Source organism: Gymnoscopelus microlampas (genome assembly GCF_963454915.1).
Source record: "Gymnoscopelus microlampas genome assembly, chromosome: 9".
Lineage (NCBI taxonomy): Eukaryota > Metazoa > Chordata > Actinopteri > Myctophiformes > Myctophidae > Gymnoscopelus > Gymnoscopelus microlampas.
In genome coordinates, this window is record NC_139946.1 from 9,131,072 (window position 1) to 9,157,607 (window position 26,536).

At 40.8% G+C, this 26,536-nt stretch overlaps 1 protein-coding gene across 4 annotated transcripts; it reads right to left on the reverse strand.

The window, feature by feature from the left end:
* Positions 1–3,109: 3,109 nt before the first annotated feature.
* tnfaip8l1 (tumor necrosis factor, alpha-induced protein 8-like 1) lies at positions 3,110–25,537 on the reverse strand. 4 transcript variants are annotated; one of them, XM_084066964.1, is made up of 4 exons: positions 25,226–25,537; positions 23,936–23,972; positions 8,233–8,512; positions 3,110–5,883 (listed from the first exon to the last, which is right to left on the reverse strand). In XM_084066964.1, the coding sequence occupies exons 3-4, from the start codon at positions 8,502–8,504 to the stop codon at positions 5,595–5,597; spliced, it is 561 nt and encodes a 186-aa protein (XP_083923090.1). In that variant the 5' UTR covers positions 8,505–8,512; positions 23,936–23,972; positions 25,226–25,537; the 3' UTR covers positions 3,110–5,594. The 4 variants fall into 4 exon arrangements, with proteins under 4 accessions (XP_083923090.1, XP_083923089.1, XP_083923092.1 ...); XM_084066963.1 differs by lacking the exon at positions 23,936–23,972; XM_084066966.1 differs by lacking the exons at positions 23,936–23,972; positions 25,226–25,537 and adding an exon at positions 10,032–10,141.
* Between the last annotated feature and the right edge of the window lie 999 nt (positions 25,538–26,536).

The following is a 26,536-nucleotide window of genomic DNA, read 5'->3' on the forward strand; positions in this document are numbered from 1 at the left end:
GCATTAAATTTCCCCATCCGCTTTAATGTAAAAGTGAAAAAACTCAAATTCAAGTATTTTTTTCTCAGAAACCTTAAGAGCTAGAGTTATCAGATTTGGAGGGACAATTCATAATTTAGTCCGAAATTATTAAAAAAAATATCACACCATTCGGCCTCATGGTGGCGCTATAACAGCCCCCTTTACGTTTTGGCCCGTAACTCTTGAACCGTAGGTCCTAAAATCAAAATTTCTTTTCACCTGGATTCCTTGGGTCACGACGCATCTCCCCATATAGGCCACGCCCATTTGCGTCAGGATAGATTTTTTTGATATTGATTTATTAGTGCATTAAATTTCCCCATCCACTTTAATGGGAATTGCAAAAACTCCCATTCAAGTATTTTTTTCTCGGAAACCGTAAAGGCTACAGTTACAAAACTTGGAGGGGAGGTTAATAGTTTTTTGAAAAATTATTAAGAAAATAATCACACCAGTCGGCCACATGGTGGCGCTATAACAGCCCCCTTTACCTTTTGGCCTATAACTCTTGAACCGTAGGTCGTAAAATCAAAATTTCTTTTCACCTGGATTCCTTGGGTCACGACGCATCTCCCCATATAGGCCACGCCCATTTGCGTCAGGATAGATTTTCCGCCATTTTGAATTTCCTTCAAAACACACTTTTTGCTCCTTTTCCTTCAAATTTTGTCCTAATCTCACACAAATCGGTACACGTGATCTATGGACCCATGCGGTAAAGATATCCAAACGGCATTTTGATTGTCCTTACCGTTCGTCCGTAATTGGCTTCCAAAATTAGTGGGAGGGGCCCGTTTCACCAAAAATGCCAGAAATCACGAACGAAACGTCCGGTCAATCCCAAATTTGAATCACATGTCGAGGATGCTTTACTCAACAAATTCCCAAAAGCATTTCCACTTTGACCCATAGGGGGACCGGCGTCGGCGCAACCACACTTTGCAATTTCCCCGGAATTGCGACGCGTCTAGTTATATTTGTATTACATTAATTGCATATTTTTACAGTGATGGACTACATACTTAAGTCAAAGCAAATTTGCAAAATTACAAAGGAGGGGGGGCATTGCTGCTATCCTTAAGGTGTGTGGGATGCTGCTTTTGCTTCGCTTGGAACAGCTGCGCTTAACAGGACCATCAGTGATACTGTAACTCAGTAAAGTGTGATTGAATATGCATGGCATAAGTAATGGTTCCTTGCTGCTGCTCATCTATTCAGCTCACTCCTTAAGATGCAGACAGCTTCATTGTGGTCAATTCATTATGTAGAAATTATAATTACGCCCTGATGAAAGGCAGGTTCAACACCAAAACATATTAGAACCTTCATTCATATCAACTTTGATAATCAAGTCGTGACAAATTGAATGATGTTGAAGTTTTAATTTTCAAAGTTTGAAGATTACACTTTATAAAAGCAACCTAATCATATCCTCAACTCTTTTGACTTGGCTTTTGGCTCGGTGCTCTTTACTATACACATAACCCCCCTATATGTACCCTATATGAATTACCAATCATATTTTCAGTGTATATATATTTATTTTCTCCCTGCTGAACAGGACCCTGACCAACCTGTGTAGCAACTGCTGAGTTGCTAGTCCAACAACTGAGGCCAAGAGCCTGGGGGACCCAACTGGCCCACCCACTAAGGTCAATTTATGCTTTGTGTGCCAGGTCTGAAATTCACCTCCTTGTTTACGTTTTCTGGTGACGTTGTCGACGTATCACAGACAGTATGAATTCTCAAAACTCAGACACGTAGTTCGACACGTCGCTCAGAGCTAAAATTGACCATATACAGAACTTTGTGTTCATTGCACTCTTTATAGATTTCCAAGCCAAAGCAGCATTCCCAGGGATGAGCGGGTCCAGACGCAGTTTCTGATTGACTGAAAGGGGGGTAGGGAGCGCTCGGCTGCGTTCACTTGGACCGCGCGCGAGGTGGTGTTGACGTCTCGGAGGTACCGAGACTACGGGGGGCGCTGAGTCGGCTGAAGCGGACTTCGCAACGTTCGGCACAGTGACTCGCTCGGCAGTACCTCTCGTGGCTCAAGTCCGCATCAGACGGCGCACTTCCGTTCGGGGTGTCCGAAAACAAGCGCTCCCGCACCGCGCTCATCCTAGGAATACAAATTTAGCAAACAGCGTAGGTGGTAGAGAATGGGTAGAGAGAAAAAAATGACATTTGTGTAGAAACAGAACTCGGTTTGGCTCCTCCCCTTTCTTAGTCCACTTCCTTTCGGGTGCTTCTGTGTTTATTCCTACTAACAACAACATTATATGTTTAGGGCAGTGTTGCTGACTTTCTGTCTGGAGAGAATAGTGTCGAAGTGTCCCTGGGCAACATAACCTCTAATTGTTCCCTGGGCACTGTATTAATAGTGCCCCTTGCTCCTAATAATTAGGATGGGTAAATGTAAAGGAAAAAAATCACGTATGTGTAAATGTACAGTGACAAAAAAGATCAACAGTTGTGACAACTCACAGAAATTTGTGAGGGGAGGAATCAATTGGCATAATGACTAAAATTGCGGAGAAAAAGGGACAAAGACGAAATATAAACAATTATAATTCAAGTGTTGGGAGGAAAGTGGGCGTGTCATAACAAACATGGGAAACATTTTGAAGTTGAAGATTGATTGATGGGCGGATGTCATATTGCTGTTTTTTTTTTTTTGTTTCGTTTTTTTTTGTTGCAATATTTAGCAAAATAGGTGCATAATATGACGTTAAACATGAAGATGATGAGAAAAAAAAAGATAGCATGCAGATTAATTATCGCTTTATTAATATCCTGTTCCACATTTGACCGGACCATGAGCCCAGGCTGGACTATGAATTTATGTTCAAGGGGATGTGGAGGAAAATGATTCCAAACCCAACGTGTTTGTCATTCACACACAGTAGGAAGCTATCAAACTAAACACAGACCCAACAATGCTGGGTGGAGGGGGGGAGGATTTGGCCAACTAAAGACTAAATCCAGGTCAGAAACAGTCAGATTAGCCTCTGATTTGGCCGACAAATTCCAGGAGGGGGCCTGGTGCTTTAATGTGCGAGAAAAAGACAAACCATTTATTCTTTTACAAAAGTAAATTGTATTATATTTGCAATGTCACGATACAGTACACAGAAAGTACACAAAACAGATGATCATATGTACACAAGTGAAAATAAAAAAATATGTATATGTATTTCACAATCAACATGGTAAAAATCCAACATGAAAAGTATGCTTCGTTGGGGAGTTTAAGTAAAATAAGTGTAGCTGTTGCAGAGGTACTTAAACATTCTGTGGTGGTGCATTCTTCAAAGCATGCCATGACTTCAGCAAGGGGAGATTTAACCTAAACCCGAGATGTGAAGGGATTGGACAGAAAGGCGTTTAAAGGCATTTAACATGACCCGTTTGCTGAACCCATGTACAAGCATTCACTTTATACCCTCACACACCAAAGTCCAAATGAAATGGTTCAAACTAAATGGGCAACAACTGGAACAAAAGGGAGGGAAATGATATGAAAATGAACGGTTGAGTGAGAAGGGTGAACAATCAGCACCTTCATCGTGCTGCACCTTCATCATCAGGGCCATAATCACCCAAGTGCATGCTGATTTTCTTGAATGTTCCTTTGGAATGACTGCTTCCAGGACAGCTGAGAAAAACATCAGCTTTCCTTCTCTTTGGCAGAGCTGCTGTGGATGAAGTTAAGAGTCTCAGGCAGCGATTCTACCTTTAAAAGCACAATACCCATTACATGGCTCTATTTCCAATTCACTCACAGGGACCACACACACACGCACGCGCACAAACATACACACAGAGAATACCAAATGAGGCTGTGGTGCAACACAATTTCCCAGATGGTTTCAGTGATACAAAAAAACAAAACAGATAGAAAGCCATCTATTATGCAGAGGGAGGAAAGAAGAATAGTAAAGGCAAATTTATACTTTGTGTTGTACAACAAAAATAAGTAAAGAATAAATTAAGCCTAACAATCCATATGCTTCTTTATAAGAAAAAGAAATATTTCAACAACCTTCACTGCATAGAATCAACTTGCTTTGCACAAATCGCAATAGTTATCGACATCACATTACATGGGGCCACTGCGTGAAAATGGAGTGGACTGCCTGCTAGATGGAGACAGGCTGAGCCCATTACCAACCCAAGTGGGGAGCTATAATTGCAGAGGGATAATACAGTCAGGTTTTGTTTTGTGTCTACACTAATCTAACCTCACCCTGCCTAGCTCGCCCTTTTCAGAGACACATCACTGCAGTGCTGTGATCTGACCAAAACAAGTGATAAACCTCCCCTCTGGGAGGTCGTCGGAGAGGGGATGCTTTATCATTTTGTGTGCCCTGGTGTATGTTTCATTCGACAGCACACACACAGGGAGCCTTTTTAATGTACACATCCATTTGAATTTATATTTGAATTTGAGTGCTGTAGGGGATAAGCCAGAATTAAGTCCTATGAATGACCCCCTCTAAATCCCACTTCTGACGTCTATTTTGCTTTTGTGTGCCTTCTATTCCCGTCTGACAAAACGCCCAAGCGACTTTTTGCATGTCATGATGACACAGTAATGGAAACACAGCTGAAGTTCCTCCAAGTGCCAGCTTCAGTACAACTCAGTTGAGGTTACAAGGAGTGAGACTCCTGAGTCAGCGCAGAGACAATCAACAATACACAGCACAATCAAATTCCTTCACGTTTATGGTCCCCCCATGACCTAAATACACCACTTTTGTTGTCAAGGCTATAAAATAAAGACTATCAAAGCGGAAAAAACAAAGGGTTTATAGGCACGTTGCCTCATAACAAAACACTGGTCTGAATATGTGTAGGATGGTGTTCAGTGCATGATTGAGAGATTTTCTAAATGCAATGCCAAGCAGGATTATTCAACTGCTGTGCTTAGCATGGATTCACTATTGCAAGAAAGTACAGCGCTTGTTCGGTATGGAGTGCATTACTGCTTTTAGCAACAAAATCCCTTTCTTTATGTCCTCGGGGAGACAGAAAAGATGGAAATTCACTTTTTTTCCTTTCTGGTGCTCCCCAAACAACTTGAGCCCATTAGAGCCAACAATAAGTGATACGACCTAAGGCCTCTGGCTCGAGTCATTTCATTATGATTAAGTTAAGCAGAGGGGAGCAGTGCTCTTGGAGTGAAAGGTAAAAATACAGTTTCAAGCACAGTTGTCAAGGCGCATGGCTCAAGAATGTACTGATAAGAGCACAAGGTTCTACATTCACTAAAATAAATCCTCTGGGTTTTGTTTACTGTTAAATAACAAAAAAGAAAGGAAGGAGAATATGGAGACTTTGGACTATGACTAACCAGAGGGACTTCGGTATTACAGTAATGTTTTGATAGACACAAAAACACAACCCAATAAATGGCAAAAAGTAAAAATGTTAAAATACATGTTCAGTTTTTTGTCTCATAAAAAAAAAGAAAACAGAAGGGAAAGTTTGGGAGGTGACCCAAGGTGAAGAATTCTGATGGCAAAGTCTACAATTAGGATGAAGGTCAGGGGTCAGCAGAAGGCCTGCGGTCAGAGGTTTCCCTCATCCAGCATCTTGTTCACGCCGTCGCAGATCCTCTGGAGGTGGCCACGGTAAACTTCAGAGGGCCCATAGAGAGCTGCCAGGAAGTCACAGTCGGCAAAGTGATTGAATACGTGATTGACACGCGAATGGCTCTTGGCCGTCAGGTGGCGGTTGATGGCCTGGTGAAGCAGTTCGCGGCAATCATTCAAAATGGCGCTCATGACGCGCCGGTCAAAGGTGAACTCGATCTGGTGGAAACTGACCGCTGTCATGGCAAGAGTGTGGACCTTTTTCCTGTGAAAGTGAAGGACATGAGAGGTGGTCAGTTTCTATACCAGGCTTAACCTCATCTGTGTGACCCAAAGCAAAATGAAGTCTGTGGGGCAATACTAAAAATGCCTGTGTCTTGATTTTATTCTCAAACTTAAGCAGCTTTGAGCAATATTATTTCACTGTAATTTCCATATTGGCAATAAAAAACATCCTTTTCCACACCTAGCATTCCTGTCGTCGAATGACTCCCAACACACAAATTACTTCTACTACAGTATAGCATTACTGAGATATATAATGGTAAAAGTGAACTTCTGTAATCCCTCTCCTGCTAGCATACAAAAAAGACCAAAATTATATTTCCTCCCGTGTCCCCACTTTAGGGGACTTGGCTCTTGACAAAGACCAGCTTCCTGCAATTTCAACAGTTCTTAAAAACTTCTTAATTCATGATTTGGTTACATAAGAAAAGGTGTCTTCTATGACGTGTGACAAAAGTTGAGTTCTCAATCTACTGAACTGAATCCGAAATAGTTTATTGGCCTAGTGAGTGCATATGCTTAGACAGGTTGCTCGCTTCATTCCCACAATAAAACAACTTGGTAAGAAATAGAATGAAAAACATAAGCATCAGAACAGTCTAAAAATACATGGAATGTATGTCTGTCTGTCTGTCTCCCACGTATCTCGAGAACTGTCCGAGTGATTGACTTCAAATTGGTGTGTATCCCTGAGGTACAGATGGAGTGCAGTGCAGAGTGGGAAGTTGGTCGGATAAGCAGATGTCTATGAATCCACAAATCTGCTTCTGTCTGTGACGTGTGTCCCTTTTATGGCCATAGCATGTATGGAGATCCCATTATGTCATCAAACTTTTCGGTGCCGGCCTACTCTGGGCCATGCATGTCGTGACGATGCAAGTTGGGAATACATGGTCATCATACATGTTATGATGACCTCTTGTCTCCTACTTCCTATAGTGTACCTTCTGTTCTCGCCCAGTTTTATTTGAATTTGATGAAGATGCCTTCCTTCTCCTCCTCGATCCATCTAAACATTACTGCCATTCTTCTATCACATTATTCCATATTAAGGCTTTAGTCCACTTTCTGTTCCATTGCATAAGCTGACACTTACAGTATATTGGCTATACGGCACAAACATTACGCGTAGGGATGTGAACAATGTGTCGACTTTCGACTCCTGCTCCTGTTGATTCTAAAAACAGAAATCTTAAAATCTTTATTTTTTTCATTTCAAAAAAAGTTTTTAGGACTTGTTCAAAAACGTTATAAGCGTTAATGTTTTCAAAAACAGTTCAAAATGTAAAAAAAAATAATGTTTTTCAAATGTGAGTGCTAGTGCATGTCCGGTCTGGTCGTGTGCGCGCGACTAGTTGTTTACTTTCTGCTTGTGCATGCTTGAAAGTTCGCTTGAAAATGGCAGTGTCACATAGGAGTGCGGTGTGGGACGATTTTGTCAAGATTGGCGATAAAACAGTGCAATGCAAATTGTGCAACACAAAGTATGCCTATCACATTAAAAAGAGACACCCAAAGCCTTCACGCAAGCAAAGCAAAATGGCAGACTTCACCGTGAAACCTCGCCATTTTGATGACTGGCGGGCTGAAAAGATCACTGATTTGATAGCCAAGATTATGTTGAAGATGCCCATTAGCGTTGTTGAGGGGAAAGGCTTATGTGAGATAATGGCATTTCTCGAACTAGAATACACCGTGCCTTGTCGCCAAACAATAACAGCGCGACTAGAGAGAATGGAATACAAGAACACTCGCCCGGGTAAAATCCGGCAACCTCGGAACGGTCGCTACCAGGTGCTGTACTCGAAAAGAAATGGGTGCGACCGTGTTTTGAGTCTGACATCATTCTTCCTAATATATCAAACATAGGCCGTAGTTACAGGCTGTTTGCGCTGTCCTCTTAACTGCGCAGCAAAAAAATAAAAATAAACAAATCAATTGGCACATCGATAAATGCTCCCTACCGAAAGGGCATGCATTCCAAATGGGCATCACCCAAGTAGAAATAAAATCTAGAAATATATGAATGAAAAATATGTCTCTATAGAGACAAGGTATACATAACAGGCAGACAGACGGTTCTAGTACAGGTGTGCTACGTGAGTGCATTGTGAGGGAGGGTAAGATTTATTTTTGGCATTATGCTTTTTTTGCTATTATTTGCTCATTTCTTTCTTTGGTCAAAGTGAAAGTGTTTCAGTGGAGGTTTTATAAATACTGTATAAAGTATTAACAAGAGCATGTGACTAAATAATACCTACATTGGATCCATTGGAACACCTGACAGTGACAATAAGGTCTGTGCACTACTAGTGTCCCCCGTCCTCACCTGAAGCTTTCAACAAGCACCAGCTCCTCGTTGCTGAACTGGTTGTTTCTGTAAAGGACGCCCAGCTTCACCACCATCTTGATAAGGTTCTTAATGATCTTCTGGGACTCTTTGCGGTTACGCGTGTACTCCTTGGTAACGCGGTAGAGCTCGTCTAGCACCTCGCTGCTGGTGTCATCGATGAACAGGTTGGCCACACTCTTGGTAGCCATCTTGCTCATCAGCTTCTTCTGCGCCTGTAAGGCTAAGTTCTTGGTGCTGAAGGAGTCCATGGTCAGATCTGCAGAGATTGGTGAGAGATGAAGAGAGGGATTTAAAACAATTTAAAACTCCCATTCTTAGCTGGTTCCAGAGAGCTCCTAAAGTTTAGGACTCTATTCGTTTAGGACCTAAACGAATAGTGTCATACTTATATGATCAAAATATACACCCTCGGCAGGAATGACAGCCTGGAATGGGGATATAACAGATTTTGGGCTAGAATTGGACTGGGATGCCATTTGGGACAATGTATCCGGTGCATCAAAAATCCAAATCATCATATACATTTTAAGTTTTGTCACAGAGCATTTGTAACACCCAGAATCAGGCATCGAATGGGAACGGATTGGCACCTGACCCATATTGCACATTCTGTGCCCCGGGAACCTTGGGCTCTTTTGTCCATATGGTATGGGAATGTCCGGGATTATGGAGTTCTGGAAATGGAAATGTGTTGGGGACTTTAACAGACTTAATGGAAGTAAAACTGCCAATGGACCCGTTCGTACATCTTTTGAATGATGACTCTAAACTGGCTCTTACTGGAAAGTCACGCAAAGTCTGGCTGGCAGGACTTACAGCAGCCAAAAAGATTATAGTCCAACGCTGGAAACCTCCACATGACTTATCCAGACCACACTGGCTAAGGAGCTTTTTGGACATTGCCTATCTGGAATTGTCGTCGGCAAGGATTAACCATGCTCAAAAGAGCACAATGTCACTATGGACAAACCTGATGATATCAGATCTGAAAGACCTGCTGACTCGGTGATGCAGTGGATGAGTTGTGTGATGCTTGATTGATGGAGTGGTGGAGGGAGGGCGGGATAGAAAGGATTGGGTGAGGAAGAGTGGGAAAAGGGAGAAGGGTGGGGGATACTGAGTTCAATGATGATGATTGAACAAAACAAAAAAAACGATTTAAAACGCATTTTAAATCTGAGGTTGTTTTTCTTTTGTATACTATTTAAATCGTTTTGAGAAGGAATGCTGCCATTTGTCCCAAAGTGACTGCAAAAGATTGCTGCCATTTGTCTCAAAAAGCTTTATACCCTGTACATATAACATGTATAACAACACAATGTGACAAAGCTCCGTTTACACAATGCTGTGCCCCCTACAACTGTATATACATTCCCCATTTTAACCGTTTTTATTATATTTTTACAATTGCTTTGGCAATGTAAACGTATGTTTTCTCATGCCAATAAAGCTCCTTTGAATTTAATTGAAATTGGGAGAGATCCACTAATTACCTAAATTCAAAAGAGAGCATTTAAATGTCATAATCACCTAGTGATCCTGACATGCTCCATAACAAAGCCCCCACCTACCGAGAAGCCCTCAGCCAGCTGGTTCTGGGACTCTGTTCACAAAAGCAGAGCCACCACACAGAAACCCCGCTAGACTAAACCAAAGGATAGGAAATCAAAGAGAAAATACTACCTGACATATTGGAAAGAATCAACCAAAAACCACAGCAAATTGGAACGCTATTTGGCTGTAAACAGAGAATACACAGTGGTTGAATACGGTACCTGAGTGCTGTGACTGATCCAAAACTAAGGAAATACTTGATTATGTACAGACTCAGTGAGCACAGCTTCGCCATCGAGAGAGGCCGCCACAGGCAGGCCTGGCTCCCAAGAGAAGACCAACTGTGTACCTACTGCACACACAAAATGAGGTGGAAACAAGAGTTGCACTTTTTAACTACCTGCCAAATGTACCAAGACTTCAGAGACACATATTTCCCACTGATTAAAAACAAACACCCAAAAAGAAGTTTTGAAAACATGACCAATAACAAAAAACATCCAGATCTGCTACAATGTGCAAACACAGCAGCAAGATTTGTGAGCTGTTGTGACAGGAAAAGGACGTCCAATGGAATACAACCACCGTAAAGATTGACAATCATCTGTGTATCGAGACAGAGAGTGAGAGAGACACAGAGAGAGAGAGAGAGGTGGGGGAAGCACATACTACAGAGCACTAGATAAAGTTGCAGAGACAAAGGAAAGAAAGGAAGGAAAATCCCTCTATTTAACACAAATCTGTGTGGGCGTGTGCATGTGTATGTCCTTCGTGTATCTGAACCGGCCAACTGATCGACTTCAAACTCTGCATGTGTGTTGCCAAGGAAGGACCCAAGGGTGTCCGTGTGAAGTCCGTCGGATCAGCGGTTCTCCAAAGAATATTGATAAATCCGCTAATCCTCATATATATGGAGAATGAGATCTGTCTGTCTGATGTCGTCAATATGACGTCATAGTACTGTTGTCATAGAATGGCCTCCAAGTCCTATGATAATAGGGTACCACTACTGCAGTACTCTGACAACGGATCCTACGGGTATTGCATAACCCGAAGGGGGGCATGCTTCCGAAAGGGCATCGTCTTAGTCTCTCTATAAGTTCACTCGCTGTGAGTGAGTGTGTATCATTCCGTCCTTTGCGTATCTCAAGAACCGTCCGACCGATCACCTTCAAACGTGCCGACGACCGAGGGGAGTGCACGGTGTGAAGGCGGTCGGACTCAAAGTGCTATGATAATGGGTACTACCACTACACTAAGTACTCTGACAATGGGTACAATGGGTACAATGGGCACAAGGGGTATTGCATAACCGGAGTGGCATACGTTCCCAATGGGGACAGCAGGCATTGTCCTAGTTCAGCGGTTCCCAGACTTTTTAGGCATTGCGCCCCCTTCTACATCCTGGGCTGTCCCACCCCCTATCCTTAGAAAAATAGCCTATTTATAGCCACGTTGAAGGCATCACACATGCACAAATAATCACAAAACATGTAAATAAATACAAGAGAGCACAGAAACATGTACATTGGAATGAATTTAAATTGAAACTACACTGTCGAAGTTTAAATTAATTGCGACAAAGTTACACACATAAGGCAAGGCAAGGAAAGGGTTTTTGTATAGCACATTTCAACAGCGAGACAATACCATTTGCTTTATTGTGCTTTACAAACGTCACTTTTAAATAGCAAAGAGGAAGGATGAGGGCAATGACACACGCACAGGCTCATTGGCAGAGGGCCACCATGAGATAAGATGGGGGGGGGGGAATGTCATAATTGAGCCCATAAAATGAAAGAAAATCATTAAAATGAATGAAATTGCAGCTGAAGAGCATTTTGGGTACATTAATTCATTTGTTAAAATGAAAGTTTTTAATTTTGGATTAAGCTTTTACCAAAGTTTACAAAGGAAATGTTTTAATTGCATGCTTTTACTTCATGAAAAAACCCATTTGTTGGTTTAATGGTGTATTATTATTATATCCATTAAACCACCATTACATTTTTATTTTCGCACCCCACTTTAGGAATCCCCGTTCAAGAAAAGCAAGGTACTGTACACAACCACAAAGACACAATGAAGGAATGGTTTCTTACATCAGATATTCAATTCAGAATAGTGTTTATAATGGCAATAATGAAACAATGCAAAGCATGATCCTTTACATGGAAAGAATGTACTCACTGTATGGCATCAAAGTGATCAAGACCTTTTTCCACTGCTGTTTTTTAAGCACAAAGCCACCCACTGTTTCCTTTATGAGACAGTGAGTCACGGTAGCTGTCAAATTAGTCCAAATATCCCTCTGGGCATATGAACATCTCATACTAGGTACTGTAGTGATGAGCATATTGTATCATCATAGGTACCATGTACCATGAATTAAAAAGAGCTAAAGTACAGGAAACCAATAGGAATGCTTCAGTGAGTGTTTGTATAATTGTGTGTGCAGGAAAGTGCACAACAGACAGTGCCAACTCACACATCATTGATTTATTTATGCATGTGGCGGTTTTCCCTTTGTGTGCATGTGTGTGTTAAACCAAAGTGACTCAGAGGAAGGCTGTCTTGATGCCAGCCCATAAATACATGGGGTCAGAGGAACCATGGGCTTTCACATCCCTATATCTTCCTCCATCAAATGAGCCAGGAGGACCATTTCGCTGATCACTTCTTCAGCTCCCAAAACGCAGTCCCATTTCAAATAAAGTAACATCCTCAGTGTTGATTTAGCTCTGAGAGTGTGAAAATGTATCTATTTGTATCAATGTTTTACACACTCAAAGACAGTTGTGGAACATGACTAAGTACATTAATGAGGTATTTTTACTTCACATTTTCCGGACTTTATACTTCTACTCCACTACCTACTGTATCAGGGGCCAATATTGTCCTTTTGACTCCACTAATTATTAGAAACTTTTGTCATTAGTTACTTTGCAGATTTGTATTATTATTACAAAACATAAGATTTGGCACTTACGCACCATTTTATACATCAGCTGAATTTTGAATACAGGCTTTTTACTTAATTCTAATTCTACTTTGTGGTATTGCTACAGTACTTACTACTTCTTCCGCCACTGCTCTTATATTAGAGTTAAATGAACACCGAGTATTTTTCTGTGTGCGCCCACTTCAGGACAAAGTAATCTAGCAAACTGAAAGAGAGCAGCATTGAGCATTCCACACACAACAATGTTGCAAAGTGAAGTGGGACACAATGTTGAAAAATAGGACAGAAATTGCTCTGTTGAGAATAACTACAATTTCCACATTTCAACTACTAGAGGAAACAATGTTTCAGATGGCCCCAGACAGTACAGTACACTACGTATGCTTTCTTGCAGTGTGGACAATCCTTGGCCTCCATGAATGCTAATGCATTGTGTATAGAAAGCATGTGTTCACATCTATTCATCTCAGAATGCAATGACAACATTCAGCAAAATAATCAATATATGATTTATTTATGCCGTGTTGTGTAACATTGTGGAGTTCCACACACACACACACACACACACACACACACACACACACACACACACACACACACACACACACACACACACACACACACACACACACACACACACACACACACACACACACACACACACACACACACACACACACACACACACACACACACACACACACACACACACACACACACAATTAGACAACATTTCATTTCCAATTGTCATGAAGTGTTTGTGCAGAGTCAGACCAGTGCCTGGAGCATAAACAGTGATGATCATACATACATACATGTGCACACTATAAAATGAACTGCAAACACATGGTACGGAGAACATTCATGAAAAAGAATTGGGGCGAATGTAGTATGAGTGGACTGCAGCCCAGGCACCAAAGCCTTCACTCCAGGAAGAGTAGATCCAGTCCCATTCAGTGCACCAAACATTAGAGATCCCACATCCACCCCTATTCCAATTAAATGTGCATTATGCATAATACAGTGGAAGAGGAGAGAGGGATGTTTGCCATTCACTAGGATAGATTTAAAAATACATACAAGGCAATCAACCATTGTATATGAGTTAATTTAAACACAACTAGCCTATGCCTATGCAGAGAACTAACAGGCTCAACAGTCAGACCTTATTTTCTTGATGCATTTCTTTGTCAATAATTTGCTAAATGTAGCCTACTAGATTGATTGATTGATTTTATTTGGTGACATAAAAAAGAGCACCAAAGCACTTTCTGACATACAGGCAATGCATCACTGAGGATGAAAACACAATACAGCCTGGGGGTTTATTGTCTCCGCCAGGCCAAAGGCATGGCGAGAGAGTATGTTTTGCACCCCGTCCATCCGTGTGTCCTTGTGTCCATCTGTCTGTGAGCAGCTAATCTCCGGCACCGTTGGCCCGGTCGCTGCGAAACTGTGCACACACACTCCACGGATGCCAATTCAGAACCTCTGGCCCAAGTTTTTGACATGGGCCTGTTATAGCGCCACCAGGGGGGCGATTTGTGCAAAACCCATTTTTCCTACAGATTTTATCCAAACGTCACGCAAATCGGTACACAGTATCTCTATAGTCATGTGATCAACACGGATCTGTCTGATTTTCAATATTCCATCTTGATTGGCTAAAGTTGGCTTCCAAAAGTTTGCAGGATTGGCCTGATTTGAACAAAATGCCTCAAATCATGAACGCAGCATGCGATTTCCGTGAAATTGTGCACGCTCATTCCCACTATGCCAAGGAACAAAAGCCACTTCAAAACGTTCAAATCAGCCTCATGGTGGCGCTATAACAGGCCGATTCACGTTTTTACTTATAACTGCACCGATCTGCGTGAAACTTTGCACGCATACTCCCTAGAGGCCAAGGAACAACCTTTGGTCTGCATTTTTCACATCTGCCTTTTAGAGCGCCACCAGGAGGCCGACTTTTGGAAAACACATTTTTTGCTCTTACTCCTTCACATTCTGTCCAAAAATCACGTAAATCGGTACACAGTATCTCTATAGTCATGTCATCAAGACGGATGTGTCCCATATTTCATATTCCATCTTAATTGGCTAACAATGACTTACAAAGTTTACAGGACAGGTTTTCAACAAAATGCCTCAGATCATGAACACAGTGTGTGATTGCCATGCAATTTCACACGCACATTCCCACTAGGCCGAGGAACAAATGCCACCCTTTTCACATTGGCCTGTTATATCGCCACCAGCAGGTCTAATTTAACAAAACACATTTTTGGAACAAAATGCCTCAAATCATGAATGCAGTGTCCGATTGCCGTGAAAGGCCTAACAAAGAAATGGCACCCTTTTCACATTGGCATATTATAGCGCCACCAGGAGGCCACAGTAACCTACCTGACCTGGCGGAGACTTGTGCTCCGAGGAGCACTTTTTCTAGTTTCCATTGTGGTCTTCTTCAACAAAAAAACACTCAACAACATAACAAACGACAACACAGCAACAATACATTAGACAGATATACATCAAAAACTAGACCAATACATGTGCAATCAATGCAATTTTACATTATTTTAAACCAATAAATGTGCAGTCAATACATTTCACCTATTTTAAATAACATGCTATGTACCTACACTACAGATGACAGCCACAGAGGAACAAATTAATTATATTTGAAATATTATCAACTTTAGATTACAATAAGGGATTCATTTCCAGATTTCCCGCACAATCTTACCCCACATGCAAATTACAGAGCATTATTGTAAGTCTATATGACCGACAAATTGCTTATCTGTATGCAGGCAAGTAATAAACTAGGTACTATTTAGCTCAACAGACAAAGTGAACAAGGAAACACCCCTGCTGTGTCGTGTGCCTCGTGATCTTTATTCTTGTCAGTAGTAGGCCTACTGGAAGGCAGTATGACTTTCATTCCTCTCACTCTCTCTTTGCATTCCCTCTCTACGAATATCAATAAGACTCCTTGGAGAGAGGCAGCGGGATGCTTCCCAAAGAGTATGAAGAGAATGGAAAAGATAGAGAGAGAGAGAGAGAGAGAGGACGAAGAGAGAACATTACACCTCTATCTTGAAACACCAGGGAAATTTAGTGTTAGTGTTGAAAAAGAGAGGTGATTTATATACCAAGTCTCCTGTTGCATTTAAGTGTCCCTTTCTCCTTGCCTCTATGATGAACATGTAATCAAGGTTCTACAAAGCGTTGAGCTGGGATCACTATGATGAAAATCATGGAGAAAAGCTTTAGATGTTCATCGCTCTGTTTATCCGTGGACAATTTAGACAAGAAAGGATACAAGAAGGGATACTCTACTGTCACCCTCAATCTTATGGATCATTTCTAGGCTGTCTCAGAGAGCCTGAGCCGTCACTGTAAATGAGTACTACTAGTTCACAATGATATTGCATTCTCGGTTGATCACAAAGGAATAATGCATGCTGCAGTTCTCCAAACAAAGTCCTAAATTATGCTCGCTCCTTATCATTAATAGTATTTTATGTTTAAAACTAATGCTTATTTCGTCAGTGACTCGTCATATTGCTTTGGCGGTTGTTTGCAAAGGAATAATGCTGCATTTGCAGTTCTCCAAAGTCCTAAATTATGCCCACTCACAATCATTAATAGTAAATTGTGAACTAATGATCGATACATTTTTCGAATATTTTCTTTTATTGTTTACTATTTTGCTATCTCTTTCATTCGTTTTTTACTGGAAGATTGTGTGGTATGGTCTCTAAACAACTCAGTTATGTGTGCAGTTGCCTGTAGTTTTCCTGGAAGATTCTGCCTTCTGCTGGAGCACCCAGATCAGTCCATGCAGAGATGGCAGGGAAACCCCATTAACAATGCACTGTCGCATTTTGCCTAGTTAGGGCAAGGTCACACATGATGTGTGAATGCAGGCGAATAATCATCGTCTGCAGAGGCTAGATTTGCATCTCGCCATGCTGAATGAAGGCAGCGCAGGGTCTGACACATATAGAAATCGGTTTGCTGCTTTGTAGTCTGTTTGAGTGGTTGTGGTTTTTGGTCACATGTGGTAAGAAAATTATAGCCAATGGCAGCCAAGTGGGGTCAACCACACACACTTCTTTGCTCTTGGTTGAGGTCCGGTAAATGTTCACCAAAGTTGAACAGACTCAATATGTGAACTAGGAAAAACTATCTGTAAAACTTCCATTTTATTACAGAAACTGAGTTAGGTTCATGTTTATGCAAAGTAAGGGAAAGGTTTCATTATTCTAATGTCCATATTAGTAATACTACAGGCTTGTATTGTTCACAAAAGGTAATTTAAGGTAGTTTTTCTGGGGTATATCCTAATATCCAAACTTGTCATGGTGTTGTTTAAGAAGCAGATGACCTTTTCATAACTAACTAACAATTAATTCATCTTCTTATGTAATGAGTAATGACTGTTGTCATTTTATGAGACTATATAGCGTTGTTGGTCCATTTCTTTTGTTTTTCATTCTATAGTTGTCATGGTTCTCAAAATGTTGTTTGACAACATGAAGAAATAAAACCAAAAGGCACCTGTTTGAGACTCTCAGCATATTGCCTATTCAAGCCTAGGGCTGTTACAGTCAAAGCTGTCAACATTACAATGCCGACGAATAATACCTCAGAGAAATAGAAGAAAGAAATAGAAGAAAGAAATAGGGATAGCTAAGAAGAAATAGGGAGGAGAGAAAAAGAAGAAGGAAGTGTTTGTTTTTCATGCCGTCAATCCAAACACTTTCAACATGTGATGCGATTGGCACTTAGGAACATCTCTGTCTGTGCCTTCACTCAAAGCAAAAGAATGACATAACACCCCCCCCCCCCCCCCCCCGACGCCCTCATGAAAAAGACTGACAGATATCCTCACCCTCGATCTCTCATTTTCTTTGCACATCCTCGCTCTCCCTCTCCTGCTCCCCAAAGGGAGAGGAGTAAAGCCTTCATAAAAAGGGCCCTGTGCTTAGAATGATGAGAAGGTTTTCGATCAAGGATTCCTTAAGGATTCCTTTTCCAGTGACTTTGCAGCATGAGAGTTGTTAGTGCCAGATCTAAAATATGTGTGAGTAGGCTGGTGCCCAGGGAGAGAGGCCAGCCAACCCTGACACCCCATCTCTCACCGTATTTATGGTGACAAACTTTAATCGATTGAAGGCGGAACGAGACATGACAGCGTCAACAACTGCTTTGTGTTCAGGCAAAATACTTAAGCCTCGGTCAGCAGCTCGCCTGCAATCACGTAAGCAAATAAAAAAGCAGATGCAGATACACAGCCGTGTGTGCGTGCATAGTACACAAACCTCGAAACCTTTATATGGGCCCTGGCTGGCTGGTTGAATGGTATTAAATGATATCAGAACCAGAGCCAACCAGCCAACACCTGCTCAGCATAATTAGAGAGACTGTTATACAAACAAAGGAAAATCAACAACTAACACCTCTGTCAGAATAGGCCAGTATACATTCAGCCGTGACAACATACAGGCTAATAGCTGAAGGCAAACATGACTCATGGAAATGAAACTGGAACCTAGCGCTGTTCAAAGCTCTCTTTAGTGATAGCCAATGACTACGTCTGGCTCTTTCACTCTGGCACACTCACCCCTTTGTATAGGTGCCTATAGGCCTGTGTGGTCTCCTTCACAGTATAATCATCAGTTTTAATATACTGCAACTCTGAGATCATTCAAATGAAACCAGGTCCATTTAGATCAGAGATTACTCTCTTAAAAGGGTGTACCATAAAATATATTTTCAATTAAGGATACCAATTCTATAATCCAATAAGGACAGAACTCCACAGAGATCATTTATCAGCTTCAAATTGACAGTGTTACACTCGGCATATAGACCTATTTAACACTTATTTCAACAAAAATATCACTTACAGTCACAGTACATCCCCTTTTAGGTTAAATTAACATTGAGGACTTTACTGTGTAGCCTGACTAGAGGCTATGAAAGGACGTGAGAAAAAAGAAATGGTGCAGGCTCATAAGACGGGAAATGTCCTGGGAAATGTCCTTTAATATCTAATAGCCACATCAAGTCAATAATAAAGTCAACATATTTTCGTCTTAAAAATCAAGCAAGAGTTGTTCAAACAAGACTTAGAAAGACGTATCCATGCCTTTATCTCTAGTAGGATAGAATATTATAGTCTTCTCTCAGATCTCCCCAACACAGCTATCAGTCAGCTACAGCTCATTCAGAATGCAGCTTCTAAAAAGATCTAAGAACGCTGGACACATTTATAAATTCTCAGATCTCTGCATTGGCTTCTAGTCACAGAATTGATTTGAAAATATTGGTGATAATCTTTAAATCACTTTAGTGCCAATATACATCTCTGACGTACATTATGAACTCTCAAAAAGTCTCAGATCGTCCGGGACTGGTCTAACAAAACATGGTGAGGCAGTGTTTAGCTAATTAGCCTGGATAATTACTAAAACGTTTATGTTCTTTTATTAAGAACAATTTTCTGCTTAAAATATTCACCTTCAACCTGTTTCTTTTTAAAATAGGTTATTTTTGTCTGCTTTTAAATGCCTTTTATGTGCTTGAATGAATGACTTTTTATGACTGATGTAAAGCACCTTCAATTGGGTATGAAATGTGCTATACTTGGCATGAACTTGCCTCGTCTAAAGTTCAGGGACAGATAAAGCAGGACACTGGGGCAAACGCATCCAAGCACTTAGCTCCAGTTGATAGTTGTTTGGGAAGATTCCAGGTTGCAGCCTCTGCACTCGCTTGTCACTCATACTTACTCTGGTGTGTGTCAGGTGAAAAGGGGCCAGATATTGGATACACCTGTAGCTCTCGCACAACCAGATAATCCCCAATACAAGTGAACAACAGACCATCAAAGTCTTATTAAGGCCCACACAAATTTCAAAGACAGGTTCACTTGGGCATGACAGATGTTTACATCAGCCTGGAACTCTATGAAAAGGGATACAATCATATTACTACATGAGAAATTCTATTGTTTGGTTATGGCCATCCAGTGGTGTGTTCTACCGTGTTAAGTCAATTCAACCATGAAACATATTGGTTATTCAGATGCAAACACACGATTCCCAATGAAGCAAGTTGATTTTATGTCATTTGAAAACATTCCAATGCGAAAACATGTCACTGGACTTGTTCACACTGTGTATCCCTTTCAATTAAAAATAAAGTCATTTTCTATATACATTTTTTCACAACAACCATTACACTGTGGGGTGTTTCCAGTTCCACCTCTATAAATACTATTTTATACACTTCTACACTCCTGCCAAAATTACACAGACACTCACAGGAAGTGCTTTGCTTTGGACCCTGAAATGTACATTGTTTTATTTTTCTTGAAATGTATTAGCGAAGCCGCAAAAACAAGCTACTGTATGAACAGATGCTATAATTACCACATACGTAGCTAACAGAGGTGTCGCCAAAAATATTCAAAAAAGGTACACAGTATGACTTTAAACTCAACCCTCCATCTTCCAAGGCTGTACACTTATGCTACACCTGCACCACAACACAAGGCCATGAAAATAACTTCCGTTGTGTTGTATAGCATGACTTAGAAAGTGACACAGCTGACATTCCTAGTTGAATACTGTCACTTGGACCTTCATTTCTCCAAAACCATTACTATACTATCACTTAATAATTTGGTTATGAAGGAAAGGAGGAATGGACAAACATTTGAAGGTTTAGTATGGTTGTAAGAGACGTCACCTCAGGGCTTGGTCAAGGCCAAGGTTGCCTAGGTATTTAACACGGTCGTTGTGGCAGAGGAACACAGTTTTTTGACTGTGTTTCTTAAGCTGGTGGTCTGTATCCTGTGCGTTTGACTGTTTATTTATTGATGTATTTATTGTATGCTGAAGTGACAGATTGGCTACAGAGAATAAATATATTTTGTTTATGAACTCAACGGACCTTTTGGGCATCGGTTATTGAGCACACGTCTGAACTTCCTCTGCAACCAGTAGTACCTTAAGTATAGGACTTGGGCACTACAATGGTAGTGGAGTATACAAATTGTGTTATGGTCATTTACATATCGTGGAGTAAAAATGGCAAAATTCACTGTTGGTTAGAGTGTAAAACCAAATGTGTGTGTAGCTTTCTGTATGTGCCGCAAAAATTGCCAGAGGAGTAGCGAATGAAACGTATATAAATGCATATTATAACGATAGATATACTTTAGCTGCACTTACTATACTGCATGTTGCCTTTTGTCAACCACATGAATTAAAGTAGTAGTAGTAGTAGTTGCTTGGCCAATGTCCTGAAGATTATTTATAACTGAATGCCTACCTATTCCTCTAAATCACTGGGTGGGCCTAAATAAAGGCCAGGTGAACTACTTTCTGTATGCTTTATATATTCACTTACATTCTCTGATGTTAGTAACCTGTATTTGCCTACCACAAATTCCTGAAAGGAGTTTTTGTGTGTGTGTGTGTGAGAAGTAATCAGGACAGTGGGGCTACATTCAGAATCTGAATGACCTTTATTTGGCAAGTGTCTTACAGTATAAGGAATTTGTCCTGGTTTCCTAGTGCTGCACTCTTTCTAAGAAGAGTACTAACAAGCAGAACATCGTGAACTTGCTGGTAAAAAGACAGTGTAGATTCACAACAGTGCTGTACTATGTATCCATTTCAGTGTTCTTATACTATTGAGGAAACAGGATGAATACTTGCGATAATTAACTGTTCTTGGGAGCTACTGGCGGTGCCAGTACCATTCAGTAGAAAATAACATTGTTCTGTTCAGTTCTCACTTTCAGTTATAACTTACATTATATCAAACGCTCAGAATTTCAGGGTGGAAACTTTCCTTTAATCCAATATAAAAAAGACTGATGGGCTGTCAGTGTTTCAAACTTGGGTACCATAATGTGATTAGAAATTGGGCCTTTGTCAAATCACGTGTACCTGTAACAGAGGGGTGAGGGGTCTGACTGGATTCATTGACTATGTGGTTTCAGGGGCAAAAGTCTTGATTGTTTTTCCAAACAGTGGGCTAGAATCCAAACAAAGTTTGTTCACTTGAAGGGGTAAGAACAGCTCCCCAAATCCCCAGATCTTGGTACACAAAGCTATTCACAAATGTCGCCAAGTTTCTGCAACAACAGACAGATTGAATCAATACTGGAGACTGGTAGGCAGTAGCTATTTACAGGGGAAATTATATTGTCCTACTTTGTACAATAGCCTGAAAAATTACTTCTGGGTAAAAAGAAAGATGTGAGCCCATACATTATAGCAAGTTTGAAGAGCACTGAATTTGAACCAAACTAGAACATCACAGGTTACATTATATGACGAAAAAAAAACTGTAATGGATTTTCCCCCAGCTTTAGGACATAAACTTTATGCCCTTTGAGACAATAATCTTTGTTATTGGTAGATGCCCGTTTTGTGTTCAAAGAGGACTTATAACCACTCACTGAACACAACCACTTTTAACAGCTTTTGAGGAACACTGAGTGCTGTTGCAATTTAATCTTTCATCGAGTTTTGTAGCATTACTCCCCCTTTCCTCTCCCCTCTCAATCTGTTGCATAACATACTGACTGTACTAATAAGACTGTACTTTACTATGTGGTGTAGTACAGGTGCATGTGTACTGCTGCTCTTGCATATGTGCATATCTCATTGTGGCATGATATAAATGCCATGTGCATGGTAATGAGATAATGGTTCATAGGTATGCTTGAATACATGCACCATGCATGATATGGGCACTTATATGCATTCATGTAACATATTATTAGATCTCATATGATGAGCATGTGGAGTCTTTCATCTTCCCATTTGTGTATGATGTATCATGGAGATCTGCTCATAAGGTAGAGAGTCAGCCTCTTTAAGAAACCAGCCCCAACCTGCCCTTTTTTTACAGTCTTTGCAGATCTGCTGAAGCCCTCTGAGCAGTTAATAATTAACGTGCCGGCATATAATGGATCATGGATTAATAATTTAGCTCGCCGATTTGGAGAAAAATAGACCTGGAGGCTGGTTGAAGTCTGCCATGATGCAACAGGTATGGCACAATAAATGAAAGGACAGGGATAAAAGGTCAGACTACTAAAGTGTACAGTAAGTAAGCTAGGAGCCCGCAAAATTAATTCAGTAACATCAACTTATTCTCATGCATGTGCAATGAGGCTGGGAATAAAGTAGCAAAATCATTCCTACGGCGCCCTGGGGCCAATGGAACACAGTCAACGAAAACTCGCAATTTATCATGAAGATTTAGAACCGAGCAGTATCTTCTTGTTAAGTACCAATACAATTGTGGTGTCTCGGCAGTCAGCTATAATGCATTTGTGGAAAAAGAGAGGAAAGATGTTGGCTGTTGAACATAAAGTCTACTCTGCTGTCATGTGATTACAGTTTAACTGCTATCTAAACCAGTATGCCGTTATATATATACACAGTAGTACTAGCACATTGTCGAAAGCATTATAAATAATGCACAACATAATGAAAGCATTAACCAATGCTTGATCTTTAAGTATGGGGGCCAAAGACATTTAGATTATCCTCACTACACAAGTGCAAGGCACAATATGATGAATCCTTCACCTCATTCCCAGAAAACATAATTTGTTAATTTGATTTACTTCTTCACAAAGGCCACTTCATGTGGAGCAATTACATTCGCTCTCCAGGAGAAAGGTTAACACGTGTGATTGTCTATTGTTGAATATCTCTGTCCCTATCTCACATACACATGAACACACTCACAATAATGGCATGATGTCTGTAAGTAATGTGGCTTGCCCAACAGCTCTGCTCTTTCCACCTCAAGCAACATACTTTAGGTTTCCAAGGCAACAGAATGCCACCTGCCCAGACAACTGAACTTTGTAGCCCAGTAAAAGCAGGTCAGACACCTCTCGTTCTTGTCAATGAGTTGCCATGGATCCACCTCAGCAGGAACAGCAGTAACTCCACCATTGTTGAACAGATAAATCTTTTCCCTTTCTTAGGAGAGCATGTGCAGGAAGGCAGAGCTGAGAGCTTGACTCTATTGTCAGCTTAGAAAAACAGAAACTCAGATAACTGGATTTTCTCAAATACAGAGGCTAACCAACCTTACCCAACATCAACTTACTGGTTATCTGCTACTGCAGTACCAACTGAGATTTGGGCTGCAGAGGAGACAAATGACAACAGGGGTGGTAGCAGTGAACACTAAATCATTTCACCAACAACACAGTTGATTTAAGCAGCGAGACAACTCTGACTCCCAATTCAAGGTCGTAATTCACTTGACATGTCTGTTAAGGCTGCTATGCCCGATAATTTGTCTTGCTACCTGCCAGAACATAACCTACACAGTGGGGCTATTCATCCAGAATGAAGCCTTGTTCAGAGTAGAGGCTATAGAATGTAAACAGAGAAATGTGTTGCAAAACATATCAATGTTGGCAAAACATATGGGCTGTGCTTTCAGCCTGTGAATTGATAGCCTGCCACTAATGCATTGCAGTCAAAGTAGGTTGAGCTTATCTCCAAAATTGTGATAACACTTAGGCTACTGATAAAAAAAAACTTTGCTGTTTAACTGTGTAGTTAAAAAGACAGCCGGCAAACTGTGAAATGGTCACATATAAATGTGATGTAAATCCGAATTTAGATATTTTAAAAAGTCTCCTCTCATTTTATGTCAACGAGGCAAAGTGCAATTTATTTCAATAAAACTTTAAGACCCATTTAGGGTCTTAAACCTTTATTGAAATAAAAAGGGAGCGAAATGTTCCTTGTAAATCCCCCCTGATTGTAATTTGACCACGGCCTACAACAGTATGTGGTCTCCATCTTGATGTTATGTTTCAGTAAAGACTGCTGAAGCGCACAGATCTACAGTACATCAGTGGTTCTCAACCTGTGGGTCGGGACCCCCAGGGGGGTCCCCACATGATTGGGGGGGGGGGGGTCCCCAGGTGACAGTTAAGAGACAATTTAAAATGTAAATACAAAATAAATAAATAATATGAAAAAAGACCATTACTGCATCAAAAGTAATCAATAAACTATACTACAGTATAAAAAGTGGTCAAACATTAGACAAATTAGCAAATAATATAAGAAAGAGGCACAAATTGTGAAAATAGACGATCTACAAGCTCACTGTGAGCTTGTTAGATCTACTAGTTTCAAAATATTTATCTGTGGAAATGAGTCAAACTAAATGTAAAGCCTCAACTCCTACAATTCCAAGTGCTTGTCAGGGTGGGGGTGGGGGGGGGGGTCAAATGATTATTTTGGGGGTCCCAGTTCAAATGTGATTATTTTGGGGGTCCCAGTTCAAATATGGTTATTTTGGGGGGTCACGGCGCACTGAAAAGGGTTGAGAACCACTGATCTAGATCACTAGAAGCCAATAACGGTTTGAACTTACCTTTTCTTTCTGTTCATCGACCGGATGCGGGGCGTGAATGGGACAGATCAGTGGAAACACTACAAGTTGACAACTTAATCAAGGCAAAAATCTCAAGTCTTCATTATGGCAACGCATAACAACAGGTCGCTTCTACCCGTATCTCCGTGTTCTTGTACGAGGAAACGGTGTCGTCTCTCTCCTCCACAGTGTGACCGTGTTTTGTATCAAGGTACTGATCAGTGATGTGTAAATTATTGAAAGAGTGTTTTCTTCTTCTCGCTGCTGTGAGATCGGTTACAGGACTTTGAAACCCGATTCCTTGAAGCCAAAAAAAAAGTTTCAAACTTGAGGGACCCAGACAGACGGCACCAGATTGATGTTGAGTTCGGCCAATGAACGAGCACAACTGAAGTGGACCAACCCAGCGTTGCCAGGTTTTGTGAGAGAAATAAGCAGCCAGGTCTATGAAAACAAGCCCAAAATAAGCGACTATTATATTAAGCCACATGAGCACTTTAAACCTATATCCAGAGGCTATTTGAAAATAGCCGATCTAAGCTCACTACGCGTCGCGAGCTTGTAGATCTGCTATTTTCAAAAATGTGGAATATTTTTGACAAATACAAATTACTTTTGGGGGTTCTTGACATAAGCAATTACACTTTAGAAACAAGCCCAAATAGGCAGCTACACTTTAGAAACAATTAAGCCCAAATTTAAGCAGCTACACTTTAGAAACAAAGCTCAAATAAGCAACTACACTTTAGAAACAAGCACTTTAGAAACAACCCCAATTAAGTAAACAAACCCAATTAAGCAACTACACTTTATAAACAAGCCCAAATAAGCAACTACACTTTAGAAAAGCCCCCAAACCCCAACAACCAATATTTAAGCAACTTTACAGAAAAATAAGCCCAAAGTCGCTTATAATAAGTCGACATGGCAACACTGGGACCAACCCAGTTAACCCAGTAGAAAGGCCCATTTAGTGCTAGGACGTTCCCTGCCCCCAAAACAACGGCTTCCAGTCATTATCCTCATCCAGCGCACACACACACACAGTCCCAAGGTTGAGAATTTCCCAAAGGAAATGGTGTTTGGGGAACAATGAGCAGGAACTGTGGGGAGCACTCAGTGTTATTTGTCACCAGCAAAATGTCAGCCTCGTTAAATCATAAATCACAAATACATATTATCCTTTTTTATTTTTTCATCCATCAATTTGGCTAATTCTAAACTTTCTAGATTTGTCGATATTTATTTACAGCTGGCCTGAATGGTAGTCACACTCACTCACTCTCTCTCACACACACACACACACACACA